Source organism: Pteropus vampyrus, unplaced genomic scaffold (genome assembly GCF_000151845.1).
Source record: "Pteropus vampyrus isolate Shadow unplaced genomic scaffold, Pvam_2.0 Scaffold566, whole genome shotgun sequence".
Classification (NCBI taxonomy): Eukaryota; Metazoa; Chordata; class Mammalia; order Chiroptera; family Pteropodidae; genus Pteropus; species Pteropus vampyrus.
In genome coordinates this window covers 1,113,567-1,132,435 of record NW_011889347.1, presented here as the reverse complement: position 1 = coordinate 1,132,435, position 18,869 = coordinate 1,113,567, and the positions used below count along the sequence as shown (strand labels likewise).

At 35.2% G+C, this 18,869-nt stretch overlaps 1 protein-coding gene and 1 pseudogene across 3 annotated transcripts in view; one reads left to right on the top strand and one right to left on the bottom strand.

Moving 5' to 3' along the window:
- Positions 1–238: 238 nt before the first annotated feature.
- The window catches only part of SLC25A14 (solute carrier family 25 member 14), a 28,722-nt gene continuing 10,091 nt past the window's right edge, over positions 239–18,869 (bottom strand). For all 3 annotated transcript variants that reach the window (XM_011384235.2, XM_011384237.2, XM_011384238.2), the window contains exons 6-11: positions 18,266–18,351; positions 13,976–14,071; positions 8,230–8,354; positions 7,379–7,514; positions 1,639–1,719; positions 239–677 (exon numbers count right to left, since the gene is read on the bottom strand). In XM_011384235.2, the coding sequence (XP_011382537.1) occupies positions 636–677; positions 1,639–1,719; positions 7,379–7,514; positions 8,230–8,354; positions 13,976–14,071; positions 18,266–18,351 (566 nt within the window). In that variant the 3' untranslated portion in view covers positions 239–635. The remainder of the gene's footprint in view (positions 678–1,638; positions 1,720–7,378; positions 7,515–8,229; positions 8,355–13,975; positions 14,072–18,265; positions 18,352–18,869) is intronic.
- On the top strand, positions 10,903–12,377 carry LOC105308324 (annotated as a pseudogene).

Below are 18,869 nucleotides of genomic sequence, written 5' to 3'. Positions count from 1 at the left end.
CTATTTGTTTGTTTATTCATGCTTAGGAAATAACCACTTGCCTGATGTTTACAAGTGAGCAGCATTATGACAATGAATGGCAGTGGGAAAGCACAAAGCACTTTGTTCCCATAAATGTGCTTTAAGAGTCCAGACTCAATTTCATAGTCACCTTCTCTTTCTCACTTCCTGGAGAACGTAACTTAAAGAGTTGGCAAAGAAAAAAAAATAGTAAATGAAGACAAAGTCAAAATGATTCTGCCAATAAATACTTTAATGAGAACTGAGGTCTGTAACATACATAGCAGTAACTGCCCTGGCCTATGCCTTCTGCTCTAGCCCAAGTCTAGGGCTAATCAACTACTTTTAACCCACATTTGAAAAGAAGGCCATTTTGAATGTCACCCATCAGTATCCATCTTCACAGAAGATACCAATCTAAGGCCAGAGTCTGTGTTAACACTTCCTCTCAGGGAAAAGTTAACATGGTAACACAAACACATGAACAATTTTGAACCATCCTATTGTTCTTCCAGCAGGAGGCCTTTGGGAGACCTATAGTTCAATAAACACAACTTTGTCAAAATACATTTGAACAAGAAAAAGAGAAAAGAGTAGAAAGGTTGGCAGGGCTTGGCTCACATATAATTCAGTCCTTAGATTTGAAGCCTCTTAAGCTGCTCGTATGTAATAAAAAACTGAAGAGCAAGTTATGGAAGATCACTGAGTTGATACTGAAAGCCAAACCCAGTTCTAAAATTGTGTATTGCATTCTCTTAAAGTATTTAATCTCTGCTATTCTAAGTTACACTTGCTTAAAAGTCTTTTTAAAAATAATACCTGGCAAATCAAGCATGCATTGAGTGCCCACCATGTGCCCATTATGATCATTGGCATTTAGCAATATACACAAATTAAAATTCTAACCTACTTATAATCTTCAGGGAGAAACGAGACACACACACGTGACCACATACACAAACACATAACCAAGAACATCAATGACAACATATAATTTAGTGCTAGAGTAATTGTTACAGACGTAAGGTGATCAGCATAATCTCATGGAGGAAGAGTGATACTATCTCCCTCAACCAATAGACTGCACAAGGACAAGGAATTCTTTTTCAACCCTGCAATGCTCACCACTATACACAAAACACCACACACAGTATCCAATCCATGGTTCTGCACATAGAAGGTACTCAAACATAGCTAAAGGAAGGAGGTCCACCCCTGAGGAAAGAACCCTACGTGGCCCTGGATTCTTTCACCCTATGAGTGTTTTCTGTCTTATTATTTCCCCAGCTATTTAGGCCCCATAGTGAAGGGGTAGGAAATACAGACCACCTCAGCATGGACTTTTCAATGGGCATCTCCCAGCAGGGTTTCCAAAAACTTCATAACCCCTTCCAGATTTGGCTGTTTGTTGTTGTTTTGTTTTGTTTTCAGTGAAAAAGAGGAAACTGCCATTTTTTTTCCTACTACCTTCGGTTTGTATTAGATTCCATTTGAAAGTCATTGCTTTACTTAATTCAATACTCAGTGGTCACCATTAGAATGCCTGAGTTTCTCAATAATCAAATTTTCCTTCCCATAGCCTAGAACTACCTGGGAGCCTAAAGCATTTGCTTTAATTTTCATGTTCTAAAAGGATACGATGATGTTCCAGGGTCCAAGTCGAAGCCAGTTTGGCCAAAATCCTTTATAGAGTGCAAAAAAGCCCTCATGTTTCCACATCTGAAAGAAAGATATAATAAAAAAGAGTGAATTTCCCTTATTCTTTACATCTGACAATTACTTTTATTTTAGAACTCATCTTGAATGCCCCTCCCCAACAACTTATGACTCCATGAATGGTCTTTTTTTTAAGACATACATTTGAATTCATATGTGGTCTAAATCTATCTACCCACTCATTCAACAAATATTAAGCACCTACCATATGCAAGGTATTCTTGATGCTGAGATAACAGTAATACTAGTAAACAAGAGAAAGGATCTGTGATAGCCAGCTTCCAAGATGGCTCCCAGTAAAAGCCACCTCTAGTTATTCAACTCTTATGTAGTCCCTCTCACACATGTCAGGATTGATCTGTGTCACCAATAGAATATGGCAGTAGTGAATGTATGTTACCTCACTGCTTTGTTATAAAAGACATTTTACATATAATAAGGCTTCTGCTTTGTTCTCTCTTGGGTCATTCACTTTGGAGGAAGCCAGCTTCCATGTCATAAAGAGAGGCCCACATAGTGAGAATCTAAGGCTTCTAGCCAACAGCCACAGAGGAATGGAGGCTTTCTGCTAACAGCTACATGAGTGATCTCTGAAGCATCTATCCCAGCCATAGTCAAGCCATGTGACTGCAGCCCTAGCTGACATCTGGACTTCAACCTGATGAGAGAGCCTAAGCTGAAATCTCTCAGCTAAACTGCTTCTGAATTCCTGACCCATAGAAAATATGAGATAATAAATGTTTGTTGTTTTAAGGCACTGAGTTTTGGAGATAATTTATACAGTCCTTGCTCTTGTAAAGTGCATACTCTAGTGGAGCTGACAAACGCACAAACATATATTTTTTTCAGAAATAAGTAATAATAAGAAAACTAAAGCAAGGTAGGGGGATAGGGAGTTGGGCAAGTCACTATCCTCTAAGTCTGTTCCATCGCTGTACATTCTGTGTAATGCCACGGCCTATCTCATGTCAATGCTTTGAGGATTACATTGCTTTGAATTGATTTGAATTCGGGCTTCCTATTTTATACAATGGGGGTCTATACACACTAACTGAATGGTTATTAGAATTAAATGACAAATTATGTATTCCAAAGGTCATAAACTGGTGATGCATGTTGAATTCAGCCTACAGAAACAGTTCCTATTTAGTGAACAAATATCTATTAAGTAACTCCTGTGTGTTAGGCATTTGTGTTAGACATTTTAAAAAAAATGTTATTTTTGCTTTTCCACTGGTAAAGTGAAACCCACTGCTACATTGAAAAATGAATATATCTGGATTGAACAATAATATGAGTATCTAGACTTATAAATATCCTTTATCCCATTCTGTAGATTAAGAACACTCAATTTCTTTGGATAAATTCCCAGAACTGGAATTGCTGGGTCAGATGGTGGTGATTATATTGTAAGGTATATGACTGTCGAATCACTATATTGTACACCTAAGATTAATATAATATTGTGTACAACTATACTTAAATTTTAAAAAACTGAAGATAATTATCCTTACTAACCATTATTTGAAGGAAATAATCATATAATAAAGGCACTATTTATGGAAACAGGGGTAATATGCTTCCTCCAATAGATCATCAGCAAATGCTGAAGGTCTCTGACCAAAACTGATGTTGGAAAATTGGGCAAATCAGCCAAAATAAAACCCAGATGCAGATAACCTAGAATCATAGACTGCTAAAATTACAAAGGACTTATTATAAATCAGATAAGTATCACTTTCCTGCTTGAAGCTCTCCAATGACTTCCCAATGGGTTTCATTATAAGTATGCAATGACCCACAGAATTCTATATGATTTAGTCCTTGGCCCTCTCTCTCCATTTTCATTTCCTGCTACTTTCTCCTTCATTTACCACACTCAGCCACACCAGCCTTCTTTTTAATCCTTGAACATGTCCGTCTCATTCCCAACTCAGGGCCTTTGTGCCTGTTCCTTCTTTATAAAGAGGAACACTTAGAGAGATGAAATATATGATTTATATATGATTTCTCTTTATAAAGAGAAAAGTATTTCATATATTTCTTTATGAAATACTTTTCTCTCAGACCTTCATGTGGCTACTTTTTTCTCATCATTCAGACCTCTGCTCAAATGTCACCTCCTCAACAGCCTTTTTCTGGCCATCCTAGCTGAAGCAGTCTCCCATCAACATCACTGAGTCACTATCTCACTATGCTCTGTTAGTTTCTTCATAACATTTACTTCTATCTGAAATTATACTGTTTATTTATTATTTGTGTGTTTGTTGTCTGTCTCTCTCAACTAGAATGCAATCTCCAGGGAAGTAAAGACTATGTTTGCCTTGTTCACCATTACATCTCTACCATCTAACACTGCCTGGCACAGTAAAGTTTCTAATAAATATATGAATAAATATTTGTTGAATACATGAATGCACAAACACAGTGAGGGTAACTGACACTCCCATGAGCCATCTGAATCCTTATAAATTTCCCAAAGAGTGACCAACTTCTTCAGAATGTTAGAACTAGGAGGCATACTTTTTGGCTTGAGGCACTTGTGTGAAAACAAACGAGAATTTCTGTAGATAGAGACAACAGGCTACTTCATGAAGTTACACATTCATTCAATAAATAATTTGTGGATACAGTGGTAAACAAGATGCACATGGCCTTGCTTTCAAGGAACTTACAGTCTATTGGGGTGGGCAGACAGATATTAAAAGGAATTACAATAAAATGTAACAAATGTGAATAAATGTGATATAGCCATATAATGAAATATTATCCAGTCATAAAAAGGAAGAAAATACTGATACATGCTACGACATGGATGAACCTGGAAACATTATGGTAAGTGAAAGGAGTGAGTCAGAAAGGTCACATATTGTATGATTCCATTTGTCTGACATATCCAGACTAGGAAAATCTACAGTGATAGAAAGTAGATTAGGATTTTTTAGGGCTAGCGGGAGGTGGGTGGCAGTTAAAGGGCATGGAGTTTCTTTCTGAGGTAAAAAAAAAAAGCTGTAAAATTGACTGTGGTGATGATGGTTGTACATATCTGTGAATATACCAAAAGCCACTTTGAATAGGTGAATTTTATGATATGTGAATTAGTCCTCAATAAATTTTTTTAAGTATAATAAATGCTATGACAGAGCAAGTGTATGGAAATATGAAAATATAAAAATACATATAACCTAGGTCAATGGTCAGGGAAGGCCTTTATAAAAAAGTAAGGAGAGATGAAGAATAAGTAAGAGCTTGCCAAGTGAAAAGCATATTTAGGGTGGGGTGGGAGGCATCTGACAAATTATATAGCATAGGTGAAAACTTGGGAATGAAAGAAAGTCTAGCATTAGAAATTGTTCAGTATGTCTGGAATGTACAATAAAAGTAGCAAAGACAAGGCTTTAGAAGCAAAAAGAGGTCAAATCATATAGAGCCTTGGGTCTATGAGAAGCCATTCAACGGTTTTAAGATAGAGGTGACAGGATGACATTTGCACTTGTTTGTTTGTATCATAGATGAATGCATAATTCCATTCACCAAAGTGTTTGGGGACTCTTAGAGATGAAATAATAAAGTATGATGCTATTATATATAATGACAATAGAGTAAAATCATTTTAAGAACTTTAATAGCAAATAAGTGAATGAGTAAATTAAGTACGTAAAGGTTACTGCCAGCATGAAAATATATTTCTTCCAAGACAACACAGCATAGTGGTTACACGTACAAACTTTGGAATCAGATTGGCCCTGCTTTAAATCCCAGATCTGTCACTTGTTAGGTGTGTAATCTTAGATAAATACTTAGCTACTCTGAACTTAAATTCCCTCATTTCTTTCTGAAGGAATATGGAAATGGGAAAGATAATATCTGCTCCATAGTGTTGCTGCAAGTTAAATGATATAGTGTGTGGCACATAATAAGCATTCAATAAATGTTAGCTATTACTGTATTATTGTACCTTCTATCTCCTCTTAGCCAATCTTCTTGAAAAAGTATTTTACACTTGTCTGTTTATCCTCAGTTTCATGTGCTTATCTATCTCTTCCTATTAGAATTACAGTGTCACAAAAGCCAGGATTTTGTTCATCAACCTAGAATAGTACCTGGCACATAAGACACTTAAACATTTTTATATTGAATGAATGAATGATTAAACACACTCCTCAGTGCACAGAAATCTGGCTTTTGCAAACATCGATCCAGCAAACTCTAGAAAATATTAAATCCAACAGATACTTTGCAGTACTTATACTGGATCTCTCTATTCCATTTGACATTAAATAACTATTCATCCGTTCTTGAAACTCATTACTCCCTTGGCTCTCTTCTAAGTTTCCTCACATCTTTTGAACTGTTATCTTTTGGTGTCTTTCCTGGGTTCCTCATCTGCCATGCCCTTAAAAATTAGTATTTCCCAGAGTTCTTTCCTTGGCCCTACTCTTCTCTGTACACCAGTGATTGTCAAGTGGAAGGGCGAGCATATGAGAAATAGCAAGGGGGATTTTTGCAAAACTCTACTCTCCAGAGTCTGTAAATCACTGCCTCTGTGAATCATTATTAATGAAAGGAGTTTTATAATACTCCAGTGTGCTAAGAGGCAAAAAAAAAAAAAAAAAAGTGTGACCTCCTCTATCTGCTCTTGGTGGTCTCTCTCCATCCACAGTTATGTAACACCTGTAAGCTACTGATTCTCAAGGCTCTTAGCTACACCCCAAAACTCTGAGTTAAGACTAAGATTTCCATTGGGTGTTCCTCATGCACTTCAAACTGTGTCCAAAACTGTGATGTCTCCCACAAAACCTGTTCCTCTTCCTGTGACACCTCTGTCAATGAATGTCACCACATGGTCACCACCTAAATGACATGCAAGTCTCATTAGGACAGTTCTTGATACTCAGTAAAGTACTCAACATATATGAGTTATTATTATTCAAGATGCCACCATCTACAGGGAGCCTATCTCAAACTTCCAAATTGGATTAAAATTTCCCCCCATAGATCCCTGAGTTTATCACCAAGTTTATCACTTACCAAGCTGTGCTGATTATCTGTTTATACACCTACAGTACACTATAATTTCTCTGTAACTACTAAAATGTGCCTGATGTATAATATTTATCAAACTAAACTGAACCACAGAGAAATCATATGACAATATCATATTTTAGCCTCAAATTTCTTTTTTTGTAGAAGTATTATCACCAGTAATTATATAATACACAATACATTTGCGATATTTAGCTTTCTACATGAATAACATAGCAGAAACTTTCAAAGACAAAGTATGAACAACAGAACAATGCTGAACCAAAATCGAGTACCAGATTTTCTATCTTAGGGTTTCTGTCTTGTCTGAAGCAGGAAAATGTGGGATATGTTAAGTCCTTTATATCAATAATTCTATTGATATAAAGTGCTATTGATAAAAGTATACTGTAGTCTCAAGCATTCGAATTGGAATAATAATATTAAGGTCCACTGTGCATCAGCAGATTGCTAAGGAAACAGTTTTCTACCTGGGAATTACTCTGAGAGGCTACTAAAAATATACATAATGATTCTTCCATCTTCAGAATGATATGTAGCAACTAAGAATAAGGCTTAAAAGGTCTGAAGTATCCAAGAAAATTAAAAATGCAATCCAAGCCCACAGTGTCCATACCTTTAAAATACCATCCAAAGTACCCTTGTAGAGATCCACATGTCCCACGATTGCCCTCTGGTTCATCATGCGAGTTCGAACCACATCAACTGGATTGGAAGCCAGAGCCCCAGCTAAGCCACATGTAAAGCTGGAACTAAAGATGAAAACTTTAAGATGACAGATTGTCCCACTTCCACCCTTGCCCACTAAACAGAAATTAGGACAAACTGAAATGTACATTGAGTCAGACTCATCAGATAAAACATGGCACTTGCCCTTTCATTATAATCTAAAGAGAAAGCTAATATTTTCTAAAGAGATATCATTTAAAAGTTGTCGCCCTTACTTTTCAATCTAAAACTTAGCCTTCTTTTTAAAGGGGACAGTTTATAAGTCTAGCAAGATGTGTAAGCAGGAAGTGTCACACATCATGTAATAGTTATATAAAATTTTTAAACCATAGTATCATATGCCAAATACATTTTAGTAAAATATCATAAAAGTTGCAAGATGAAGAAAATGTAGGATGAGACTGGCAACAATCTTCAGCCCCAAACTGCGATTTCATTTCACAGGCCCTGCAAAATTTCACCTTTTTTTCTGATTCTCATTGATAAAAGCTTGCCTTCTGATCCAAAATTAACCAAAACAAACAGATGGGCTTATGAGATATAGAGGCTGTGTGTGAACAAATGCAAACCCTACAGACTTCTGATAGGGTGCTGTATTAGACACTGCCCCCAAGTGCCAAAGTGCCCATAGCACCTGGGATGTAGAATAAAGGTATCAATCCTATGAGGATTTCAGTGAAAGATACTTTTTCTGCTCAAAATACTAGAAACGGCATGAGCACAACCTATCATACTTACACAAAGTGAGTTAAAATTGTGTCTCCCATCACCCCGGACAATATTAAGTGCTTCTTTGTAATATCATAGACTGGTAGCTCTACTCCCACAACGATAGCAGCCCGCTGAGCAGTTGGGACGACACCCTACAAAATATGAGTGACATTAGACAGGTAGTGACATAAGTCTAAAAGTAAAATACACAGGTAGTGACATACGTCTAAAAGTAAACAAAACAGGTTGGGAGTTAAAAATTGACAGAAAAATCCAAGTCTGAAGTACAGTGGTGACTCTTTCAAATCAATGCCTAATACTGGAATACTCATAAATTCCCAATTCACTTACTGTACTAAAAATAAAATATTGAGATGACACTTAAAGCACAAGTGACAAAAGAAAAAAATAGATAAACTAGACTTAATCACAATTAAACATTTTTGTATTTCAAAAGATGCCATCAGGAAAGTGAAAAGACAACCCACAGAATGGTAGAAAATATTTGCAAATCGTATACCTGACAAGAGACTAGTATCCAGAATAAATAAAGAGCTCTTACAATATAATAATAAAAAAAGACAACAACCCAATTAAAAAATGTACAAAGATCTAAACAGACATTTTGTCAAAAAAGATACGCGAATGGCTAATAAGCACATGAAAAGATGCTCAACATCGTCAGTCACTGGGGAAGACAAATCCAAATCACAAAGACATACCACTACACACCCACTCAAATAAGTGTTGGTGAGGATGTGGAGAAATTGGAACCCTTAAACACTGCTGGTGGGAATGTAATATGAGGCAGCCACTGTGGAAAATACTGGCAATTCCTCAAAAAGTTAACCACAGAATTACTATAGGACCCAGCAATTTCACACCTAGATATATATCAAGAAAACTGAAAACATATTCATGCAATAACCTATCCACAAATGTTCATAACAGCATTATTCATAATAGCCAAAAAGTACAAACAACTCAAATGCCTACTGATTAATGAAGGGATAAACGAAATATGGTATATGTATATAATGGAATTATTATTCAGCCATAAAAAGAAATAAAGTACTGATAAATGCTAAAACAAAGATGGAACTTGAAAAAAAATATGCTAAATGAAGGAAGCCAGTCACAAAGGGTCACATATTGTATGATCCCATTTATGTGAAATGCCAGAATTGGCACATCTTTAGAAAGAGAAAATAGATTAGTGGTTGTCTAGGGCTGAGAAGGTTTGGACACATGGGAAGTGACTGCTAATAGGCATGGGATTTCTTTTCGCGGTGATGAAAATGTTCTAAACTTAGACAGCAGTAATGGTTCATAAGTCTGAATATACTAAAATCCATTAACTTGTACAATATAAGGTGGTGAATTTTATGGTATGTGAACTTAAAGATGTTATTAAACAAAATAAAACCATGAAGCAAAAGTCAGTGGGAAGAGAAGAGCTTCCAAATTTAATTCACAGAATTTTAGGATGTTTAGAAAGGCCACACTAGCATGATAGCAAAGGTATGATGCAGCCAGGAAGAAGGCCAAGGCAAAAAGGGGTACTTCCTTACAAATTCTCCTGTGATAACACTATCAGCATTTCACTCATCAGCACAATACTCCTATCATAGCTCACATTACAATGCAAGATGCTAGAGCATTAAAAGTCATGTTTTTTAAGAATACTAATGATACAAAAAAATACTTAATATAACCTTAAAGAAGACATTAAATTACATATAGTATTATTCTAATTTAGAGAAAACATATACACACATGCCTTTTTGTAAAGGATTTGAAGGAAATATACCAAAATATTTTTCTTCATCTGGGATTAGGATAACAGATCAGTTGATTTTCATTTTTATGCCTTTCTATATTAAAAAAAAAGTTCACAATGAATGTTTTATAATTGTATTTAAATGTTGTTTAAAATTGAAAATAAGATACCATGGGGACAACTGCTTTCTGGGATACCTGTTATATTAAAGTATTCAATCATTTCTAAAATCCCTAACTCAATTTATATAGTGGAAGTGATGTAGCTGTGCTATCATCAGATGTTTGATTCTGCTGATCTAGCTGTCTGGACCAACAGTGCCTTCCTCTAAGACCCTTCCACCTGCTCAACTGTTAGATGAGCTTTACAGAAGACCACATTGGTGACCAGTAAGGCCCCAAACTGGAGTCCATGGGCCAAATTCAACAAAAACAACACTATTTTGTGTGGTCAGTGTTTCTAGAAGGCTGAATTAGTTTTCAATATATAAAAAAAGCAGGACACTTCACATAGGAATGCAGATTTCCAGCTTCTCTTGAAAATCCAGAAAATTTGGCCACACTGAATTCACATTGTGCATGGCAACAATGAGCAGGGCAGGTGCTCTCCAGTTACTACAGGTCCCACCACTATGTTGTCTCTCTAAATCTGACATTAGTGTCAGTTACACTTTTTTTGTACTCATGCTGTTATTTCTCAAAGTGGAGTTAAAGAGAAAGTGAAATGCTTCCAGACCCATGTAACAATCGAAGCAGGAAAATAAGACATACACAAAGAGGACCATCTGCTTGAAGGAAAATGCAAACGTACTTCCTTGTTGAAAGGAAGAAATAATTATGTATTTCAATATGCAAAAAACACAACTGTGTCAAAAGAATACATAACTCGATGTACTTCACTTCTTTACCTTACATGCCTAGATGATGTAAGTAGCCTGGATCATGAAAGTAGCTATGTTCAGTTCTTCAAAAAATTAAACAGAATTACCACACTATCCAGCAATCCCACTTTTGGGTATAAAAGAATTGAAATCAGAGTCTTTGCATACCCATGTTCACAGCAGCATTATTCACAAGAGCCAAGATATAGAAACAACCTAAATGTCTGACAACAAATGAGCAAATAAACAAAATGTGGTATATACATACAATAGAACATTATTCAGCCTAAAAAGGAAAGGAAATCTGACACATGTGACGACATGAATAAACCTTGAGGGCATTATGCTAAGTAAAATAAGCCAGTCACAAAAAGACAAATACTGTATGGTTACACTTATATGAGGTACCCAGAGTAGTCAAATTCATAGAGACAGAAAGTAGAAGGGTGGTTGCCCGGGGCTAGGGGGAGAGGGAAATGGCGAGTTGTTGTTTAATGGGTACAGAATTCCAGTTTTTCAAGATGAAAAGAATTCTAGAGATTAGTTGTACAGTAATATAAATGTACTTAATATTTCTGAACTGTACACTTAAAAATGGTTAAGATAAATTTTGTTATGTGTATTTTTTACACAAATTTTGTTATGTGTATTTTTTACACAGCTAAATTTTTTAATTAAAATTAAAGCAGGTATGCTCTTTTTCATGGCACCTCGGAGGCAGTCAGCTGCTTCAGGATAAAGCTGAACATCTCTTTCCCAGCCACTGGCTGCCAGAAGCTCATTGACCTGAACAATGAACGAAAACTTCATGCCTTTTATGAGAAGCATATGGCCACAGAAGTTGCTGCTGATGCTCTGGGTGAAGAATGGAAGAGTTATGTGGTTCAAATCAGTGGTGGAAATGACAAACAAGGTTTCCCCATAAAGCAGGGTGTCTTGACCCATGGCCGTGTCCACCTGCTACTGAGTAAGGAGCATTCCTATTATAGACCAAGGAGGAGGAGGACTGGAGAAAGCACAGATCTGTTCGGGGTTGCATTGTGGATGCCAATCTGAGTATTCTCAACTTGGTCATTGTGAATAAAGGGGAGAAAGATATTTCTAATCTGACAGATACTGCTGTGCCTAGTCGCCTTGGGCTCAAAAGAGCTAGCAGAATCCATAAACTTTTCAATCTCTCTAAAGAAGATGATGTCCGCCAATATGTTGTGAGAAAGCCCCTAAACAAAGAAGGTAAGAAACCTAGGACCAAAGCACCCAAGATTTAGCATCTTGTTACTCCACGTATCTTACAACATGAATGTCGGCATATTGCTCTGAAGAAACGGGATACTAAGAAAAATAAGGAAGAGGCTGCAGAACATGCTAAGCTTTTGGTAAAGGGAATAAAGGAGGCCAAAGAGAAACGCCAGGAACAGATTGCCAAGAGACGTAGACTTTCCTCTCTGAGAGCTCCTAACTCTAAGTCTGAGTCTAGTCAAAAATGAGATTTTGTAAGAGTAACAAATAAATAAGATCAGAAATTTCTTTAAAAAAAATTAAAAATAAATAAATAAATAAAGTAGCTATGTTCCCCTGACAAAATCTCCAATACTATTTATTGCTGTCTTTCCTTTAGCATTAGTATGTGAAAAAGTTCTCTTAGTTCCATTTTCTGGTTTTAAATTAAACTAATTAAGAAAGTATACCCCGCTGTTAACATAAAACAAATTTCAAGGATCATTATTGGCCACTAAGACCATTAGGTGAAAAGTTATTAGGAAATAGGATACATACATGACACTAGAATATCATCCTACAGATTACCAGCTAATTGCAAAGGGGGAAACAACTTATCTTTTAGGATGGTGAGATCTGGTGAGCATCACCTCACCAAGTAATCAAACTTGGCATCATTAACTGTGGGATAACATAAAATTATGTGCCTCTTGTTGTCATGCAGTATGAAATACACAGTGTCACATACGAAGTTCTCTTACCAAAAATGTTTAATGTGAATCAAATCAAGCCAATGGACCTAACTTCCAGTTTATAGGAAATACAAGAGAAATATGAGGAAACATCCTATAAGAAAGCTAGCCTGGTCTCATCAATAAAGGAAATTTGAATATAGGCTGGATGTTAGGTATTAGGGACTTACTGTTAATTTTCTTAGGTGTGACAGTGGTATTGCTATTACATAGGAGAATATCCTTATTCGTGGGAGGTGAATAATGAAGTATTTAGGGGAATACCATGATGTGTGCAACTTCCTTTCAAATAGTTTATCAAAAAAATGCATGTATGTATGTGTCTGTGTGTATACACACACAAATAGATAAAGCAAATATGGCCAAATTTTAATGGTCATTTAATCCAGATATGTATGTGTTCATTGTTCTATTCTTTCAACTTTTCTGTATGTTTGAAAATTTTTATAATAAGAAGTTGGGGAAAATTACAAAGGAAGAAAAAAAGCAAAGCTCTCTTATTAAAGAGTCTATCAATAGATTTCTCATTCTATTCTCTCTGCATATTCTATTAGTAGTTCTACTTAATATTACAATCTTAAGTGATTAAAACAGGATAAAACATTATAGGAACAACAAGAAAAAACAAAGTATATATATAGAAGACTGAAAGATAATATAACAAAATGTTTACAGTGATTATCTCTAGCTAGTGGATCTTACTGGATTTTTTTTCTCTTTTATATATTCTCTCAGTATTTTATAGTGCATAAGGTTAAAAAAGTTGTTTAAGGTAACAACTTTAGAACATAAGCATTACATAGACTATCATAAACAAATTTTGCTATATTAGTGCAAAACTGGCAAAAATATATATTGAAAACTAAACTCACTGTGAATTGAACAAACAAAAATGGCTATCTCAAATAATGTAATAACTTCTCTCCCACATATAACTGCCAAACATTAAGTAGAAATAAAGATGACTGATGATAAGGTTTGGTCCTTTCACAGGTGATAAGGAGCTTCTTACTTTATTTTTTGGGTTACTGAGAATCTCATACAGTGTAAGATGACAATTCATAATTTTATGGCTTTATATAAAAAGTATTCTTCGCAGATTCTAGAAACTGAATAGAACAATATCAGGAAAAGAGTACTCACCCTCCACAGACCTCTGGCACCTTCTTGTTGGTATATATCAATGAAGTTGCCAATCATGCTGCCTTGGAACAAGCTTCCTTGAGCCTGCATTCGAATCTAAAATAAGAAGAGGTAAACATTTTGTTTTGACAGAGAGAACCAAAATGAAATGTTTCACTTATTTAAAATTAAGAAAACAGTATTTGGGAATTATAAAAAAAAAAAATCTGCCTGCTATTATGATAAAATTAATGACAACCTATATATAGAAAGAATGTAATTTATGTCAAAGTATATCTTATACTAAGTCCATCATTTCTGGAGCTGGAAGAAAATTTAGGAAAAAGAACAAGTACTCAGTGTGGGTAAAAACAATTAATTTAAAATATGATTAGTTTAGCGAAAAATTAAAAACAGCCTACATGTTCAAAAACAACAAAGGATTGGTTATATAAATTATGAAAAATCCATATAATAGAATACAATACAGCCATAAAATTTTGTTGTAGAATATTTGTTGACGATGAAAAATGTCAACAATTAACTGCTGAACAGAAAAAGCAGGTTTTAAAGCAGTATGTATGGTATATCATTTTTATTGAAAACACATAAACTTAACAAATTAGTAGTTGATAGATGGTCACGGGGATGGGAAGCATGGCATAGGGAATACAATTAATGTAATGGCTAGGTGGAGAGCCAGAGGAGAGAAAGAGCAATTAGGGGGATTGTTTTATAAACTATATAAATGTCTAACCAATGTCCTGTATACTTGAAACTAATAATAAAATAAAATTTTAAAGAAAACATATAAACTTAAAAATAACCATATGCATAACAAAGAGAACATACACATTTGAATGATGACTGTGGTTTAAGTCTGAGTGATGAGGCTACCCTGAGCATTTTTCTCTTTTGTGCTTTTATTTCCTGCCATCTACTTTTTTCTACATTGAACATGTATTGTTTATGTAATTATAAAAAGCAAAACTGTTTTAAAATATAATTTTATGCCTATAAGACCTTAAATTGAGTTTTATGTGTAAAAAGCATGATATTGTATTCTGCAAAGTAGCCTTTGAGAGGCACAAGAAAGGAGATACAGCACTAAAAAGCCATGTGAAAGATTGGGTACAATTTTCTCATTGACTCTGCACATATAGAATCACAGTAGCCAGTAAAAGGCAAAAAAAATTATACGATCTGAAGAAAAATATTACTTAGCCATAAGAAAAGATGAAGTATTGTCATTAGCGACAACATGGATGGACCTTGAGATTATCATGCTAAGCAAAATAAGTCAGAAAGAAAAAGTTAGGAACCATGATTTCACTCATATGTGCAATATAAAACAAATGAACAAGACAAACAAAAACTCATAGACAACAAATGAACAAGACAAACAAAAACTCATAGACACAGACAACAGTTTAGTGGTTACCAGAGGGAAAGTGAGGAGGAGGGAAGTAGATAAAGATAAAGGCAGTCAAATATATGATGATAGAAGGAAATTTAACTTTGGGAGGTGAACACACAATGCAATACACATATGATGTATTATTGAATTGTACACTTGAAACCTACATGATTTTATTAACCATTGTCACCCCAAAAAATTTAATTTAAAAAAAGAATCACAGTAGTCAACCACTAAATACTAATGGCCCAAATGTAGGCCTGATTTTCATGAAGCACAACACTAGGTTTCAATAAATGTGATGTAACAGCAACAGGTTTTTGTGTGGAAAGTCAGCTGCTACTACTGAGTTTTTAAATAAGAACTTAACCAAATTAAATCAGAATAGAAACTATCACAAAGACAAACTGAAACCACAAATATCCTATGGTAAGTAGAAGATTTCTTTAAGGAGGTGATTCCTGAGCAGGGCTGAGACTAGGGTGAAGTAAGTGTGGCACTTTCCTTAGGCACAAAATGTGGGAGGGGGAGACACAAAAAATTTCAGTAATCCAGATAAATAATATTTTAATGCAATATTTTATTTTTACCCTCTTTAATTCCGCCCCCCAACTTCCACCCCTGACCTACAGATGTTGCCGTCTTCCCTTAAGAACAGATCTCTGAAGGTGGGGTGTCTCCTCCCACGAGCTCACGGTGCACCCCCAGAGCCTGGTGCCCCCAGGGCCTGGTGCACAGGAATGGAGGGAAGTGCGGCTCTCCAAGGGACTGGCGGGGGGGCTGGCGCCCCAGGGGCCTGGTACCCATGGCACACTCGGGGGGGCCCTGGTGGACCCGGGATGTGGTCCATGGCTCTACCTGGGGCACAAACCCAGGACCTTCTGCATGTAAAGCAGACGTGCTAGCCACTACACTATGGAGCCACCCCCTTAATGCAATATTTTAAAAAAATCAAAATTAATACACAAAAATCCACAATGAACCAAATACCAAAACTGTAACTAAAGAAAGGATCCAACAGGAAAGGATTAGGTGAGGTGAGAGTGAAATGAATTGTACAAAATATTGATACTTTATCACAAATTTTTTGCATTCATTTTAATTTTTTTTAAATGTTGCATAAAAATGTTATTTCTCTTGATTACTGAGTTTTTTTGGTGACTCCTTACATTTCACACCCAAGGGGAGTATATCACTTGTCTCATCCTAGTCCTGGCCCTGTTCCTGAGCAGTCTTTTTTTTTTTTTGGAGGGTTAGTTTACTTATTTTAATTAGTTTCAGGTATAATCCTGAGCAGTCTTGAAGGATAAATTCATGAGGAAAGGTGGAAAAGGCACTGAGGCAGAAAGAGAACTACAAGTACAAAGGCAAGGAGGTAATGTATAATAGATCAGAGAAAAAGCTGTCCAAGGATAAGTAAAAGGATTGAACAGCCCAACTGTGATTATAAATCCTATATTATTATCATCACAGTCTAAGATTGTGACTATCCCTGCCTCCCAGCGTCACTCAGCCCTACTAGATATAAAATAAAAGAAAAAGGTAGATTGTAGCATTCATTGGTCAATGGTTGTACTATACCTGACAGGTCAGAGAAACAGGAAATTAAAACCAATTACTTAGGTGATTAAGTCTACAATCCAGAAGGATAACAAAGGAAGCTTCGGGAAGTTAAGTATTATTGTTCTTGAAAAGCACATTCTAACAAGTGTAATTGTATTGCAAGTATTTTAGAATTTTAGAATATAGTCAATTCTCCTCATAAATACTTATTCTATAAATTGAAAGTGATATAAAAATTTTATAGCTAGATTATTCTCAATATAATCCAGAAAGACAATTTTATATCTTTTCTCCATCACGTCACTCTCCTGGTTCTCAAAACTCTCTGAATTGCAATAGATCTCTCTTTCATTAACCTAGCCGCCTATGGTTGCAAATAAATAATGCATATGTCCTCTGACTTTTTCCTCACTTTCTAAAACAATTATTAAAAACTTGAGATTCACTCACACATTTTATTGCTTTTAATTAATCATAAGTTTAAGTTAATAAGTAGAAAATGTTTATCATTTAATGAGATAAAATAATATGAAGATTAATATCATTAGGTAAATGTTTTCATTCTGTATTTTGATAAAATCTGAAAGAAATCCTATTATATTTTAAAAATTCAGCACCACTAATCTATACTGTTCTGGTTCTGAATTCAGAATATCCCAATGCAAGTCAAAAGAGTGAGATTTTGAAGCTAAATCTCACTCTCAATAGAAATATGAATAAGATAGGAAAAGACAGAGACATTATAGACTTAACACACCTCGATCAGTTATTAAAGGAGGCTTCTCTAAAACCTGTATTTCAACTTACCCCTTTGTTTGGTATCCCAGGTTACACCACAGGTCAATATACCATATTAATAGCTTTGGAATGGGTAGGGGATATGCCTTTCTTTTGTAAAGTGGGGGAAGGACTATTATAAACACAAGTTCACTCTCAAATCTCTTTTAGAAAAGTACAAATGGAAGTAGGGGATCTGGAAATTGATTCCCTTAAAATCGCATAGCCCTTGGAAAGAACCTGTAGAGTTTTGCATACTCTAATTTGAAGACCAATGGATTAATGTAAATTGACTACTATTTATTGAGCATCTACTACCTACCAAGTACAATGATATGCGGTTGATATACATTATCTATAATCCTTAACAACCCTGTGTGATAAGTACTGAATTATCTTCATTTTACAAACAAAGAAACAAACTTAAAGTAATTAAGTGATTTGCCCAAAGTTTTACAGCTGACAAGTGATAGAGTGGGGATCTAATCTGACTCAAAGTTTGTGCTCCTTACACATCACACTGCATATATCTAACACTACCAGACCTCTCTTACCTTTAGTACATCAGTGGGATTGGCTATAGTGGAAGATATCACTCCAGACACTACCCCACAGATCATATTAATTAGAAGAGTTTCATCTGTAAAAAGGAGCAAAAAAAGAAGGAAAGGTCTGCTTGTATTAAGTACCAGTTTCTGAGAATAGAGTACTAGTCTATCAGAGGAAGGGAACCCTAGTCAGAGACTGTAGAAATGAACTATAAAGCTTATGATAATATTTCTAGATCTTAAATTAATACTGAAACATATAAAATTATAAAACATAAATCATTATTTTAAAAATATATGTATTTCTAAAGAACACTGGAACATGTCCTATTATTCTATATAACTGCCAATAGCACACATATTCAGAATGTGGTATTTCCCCTCAAATCATTTCAAACATCTAAAGAAAATGATTTTAAGTCTTTTTTCTGAATAATCATCAGCAGTAACTGAATGTTAAGATAAAATATTTGTCTGATACAAAAATTATCTAAATATTAATTTTGATCAGCCTTGATATCTACTAGCCTCTATTTACAAAAGGTTTCTGTACTCAAATGTGAAAAACTAGCCATTTGAAACTAAATCCTCTCAGCTAACAAAAACAAAA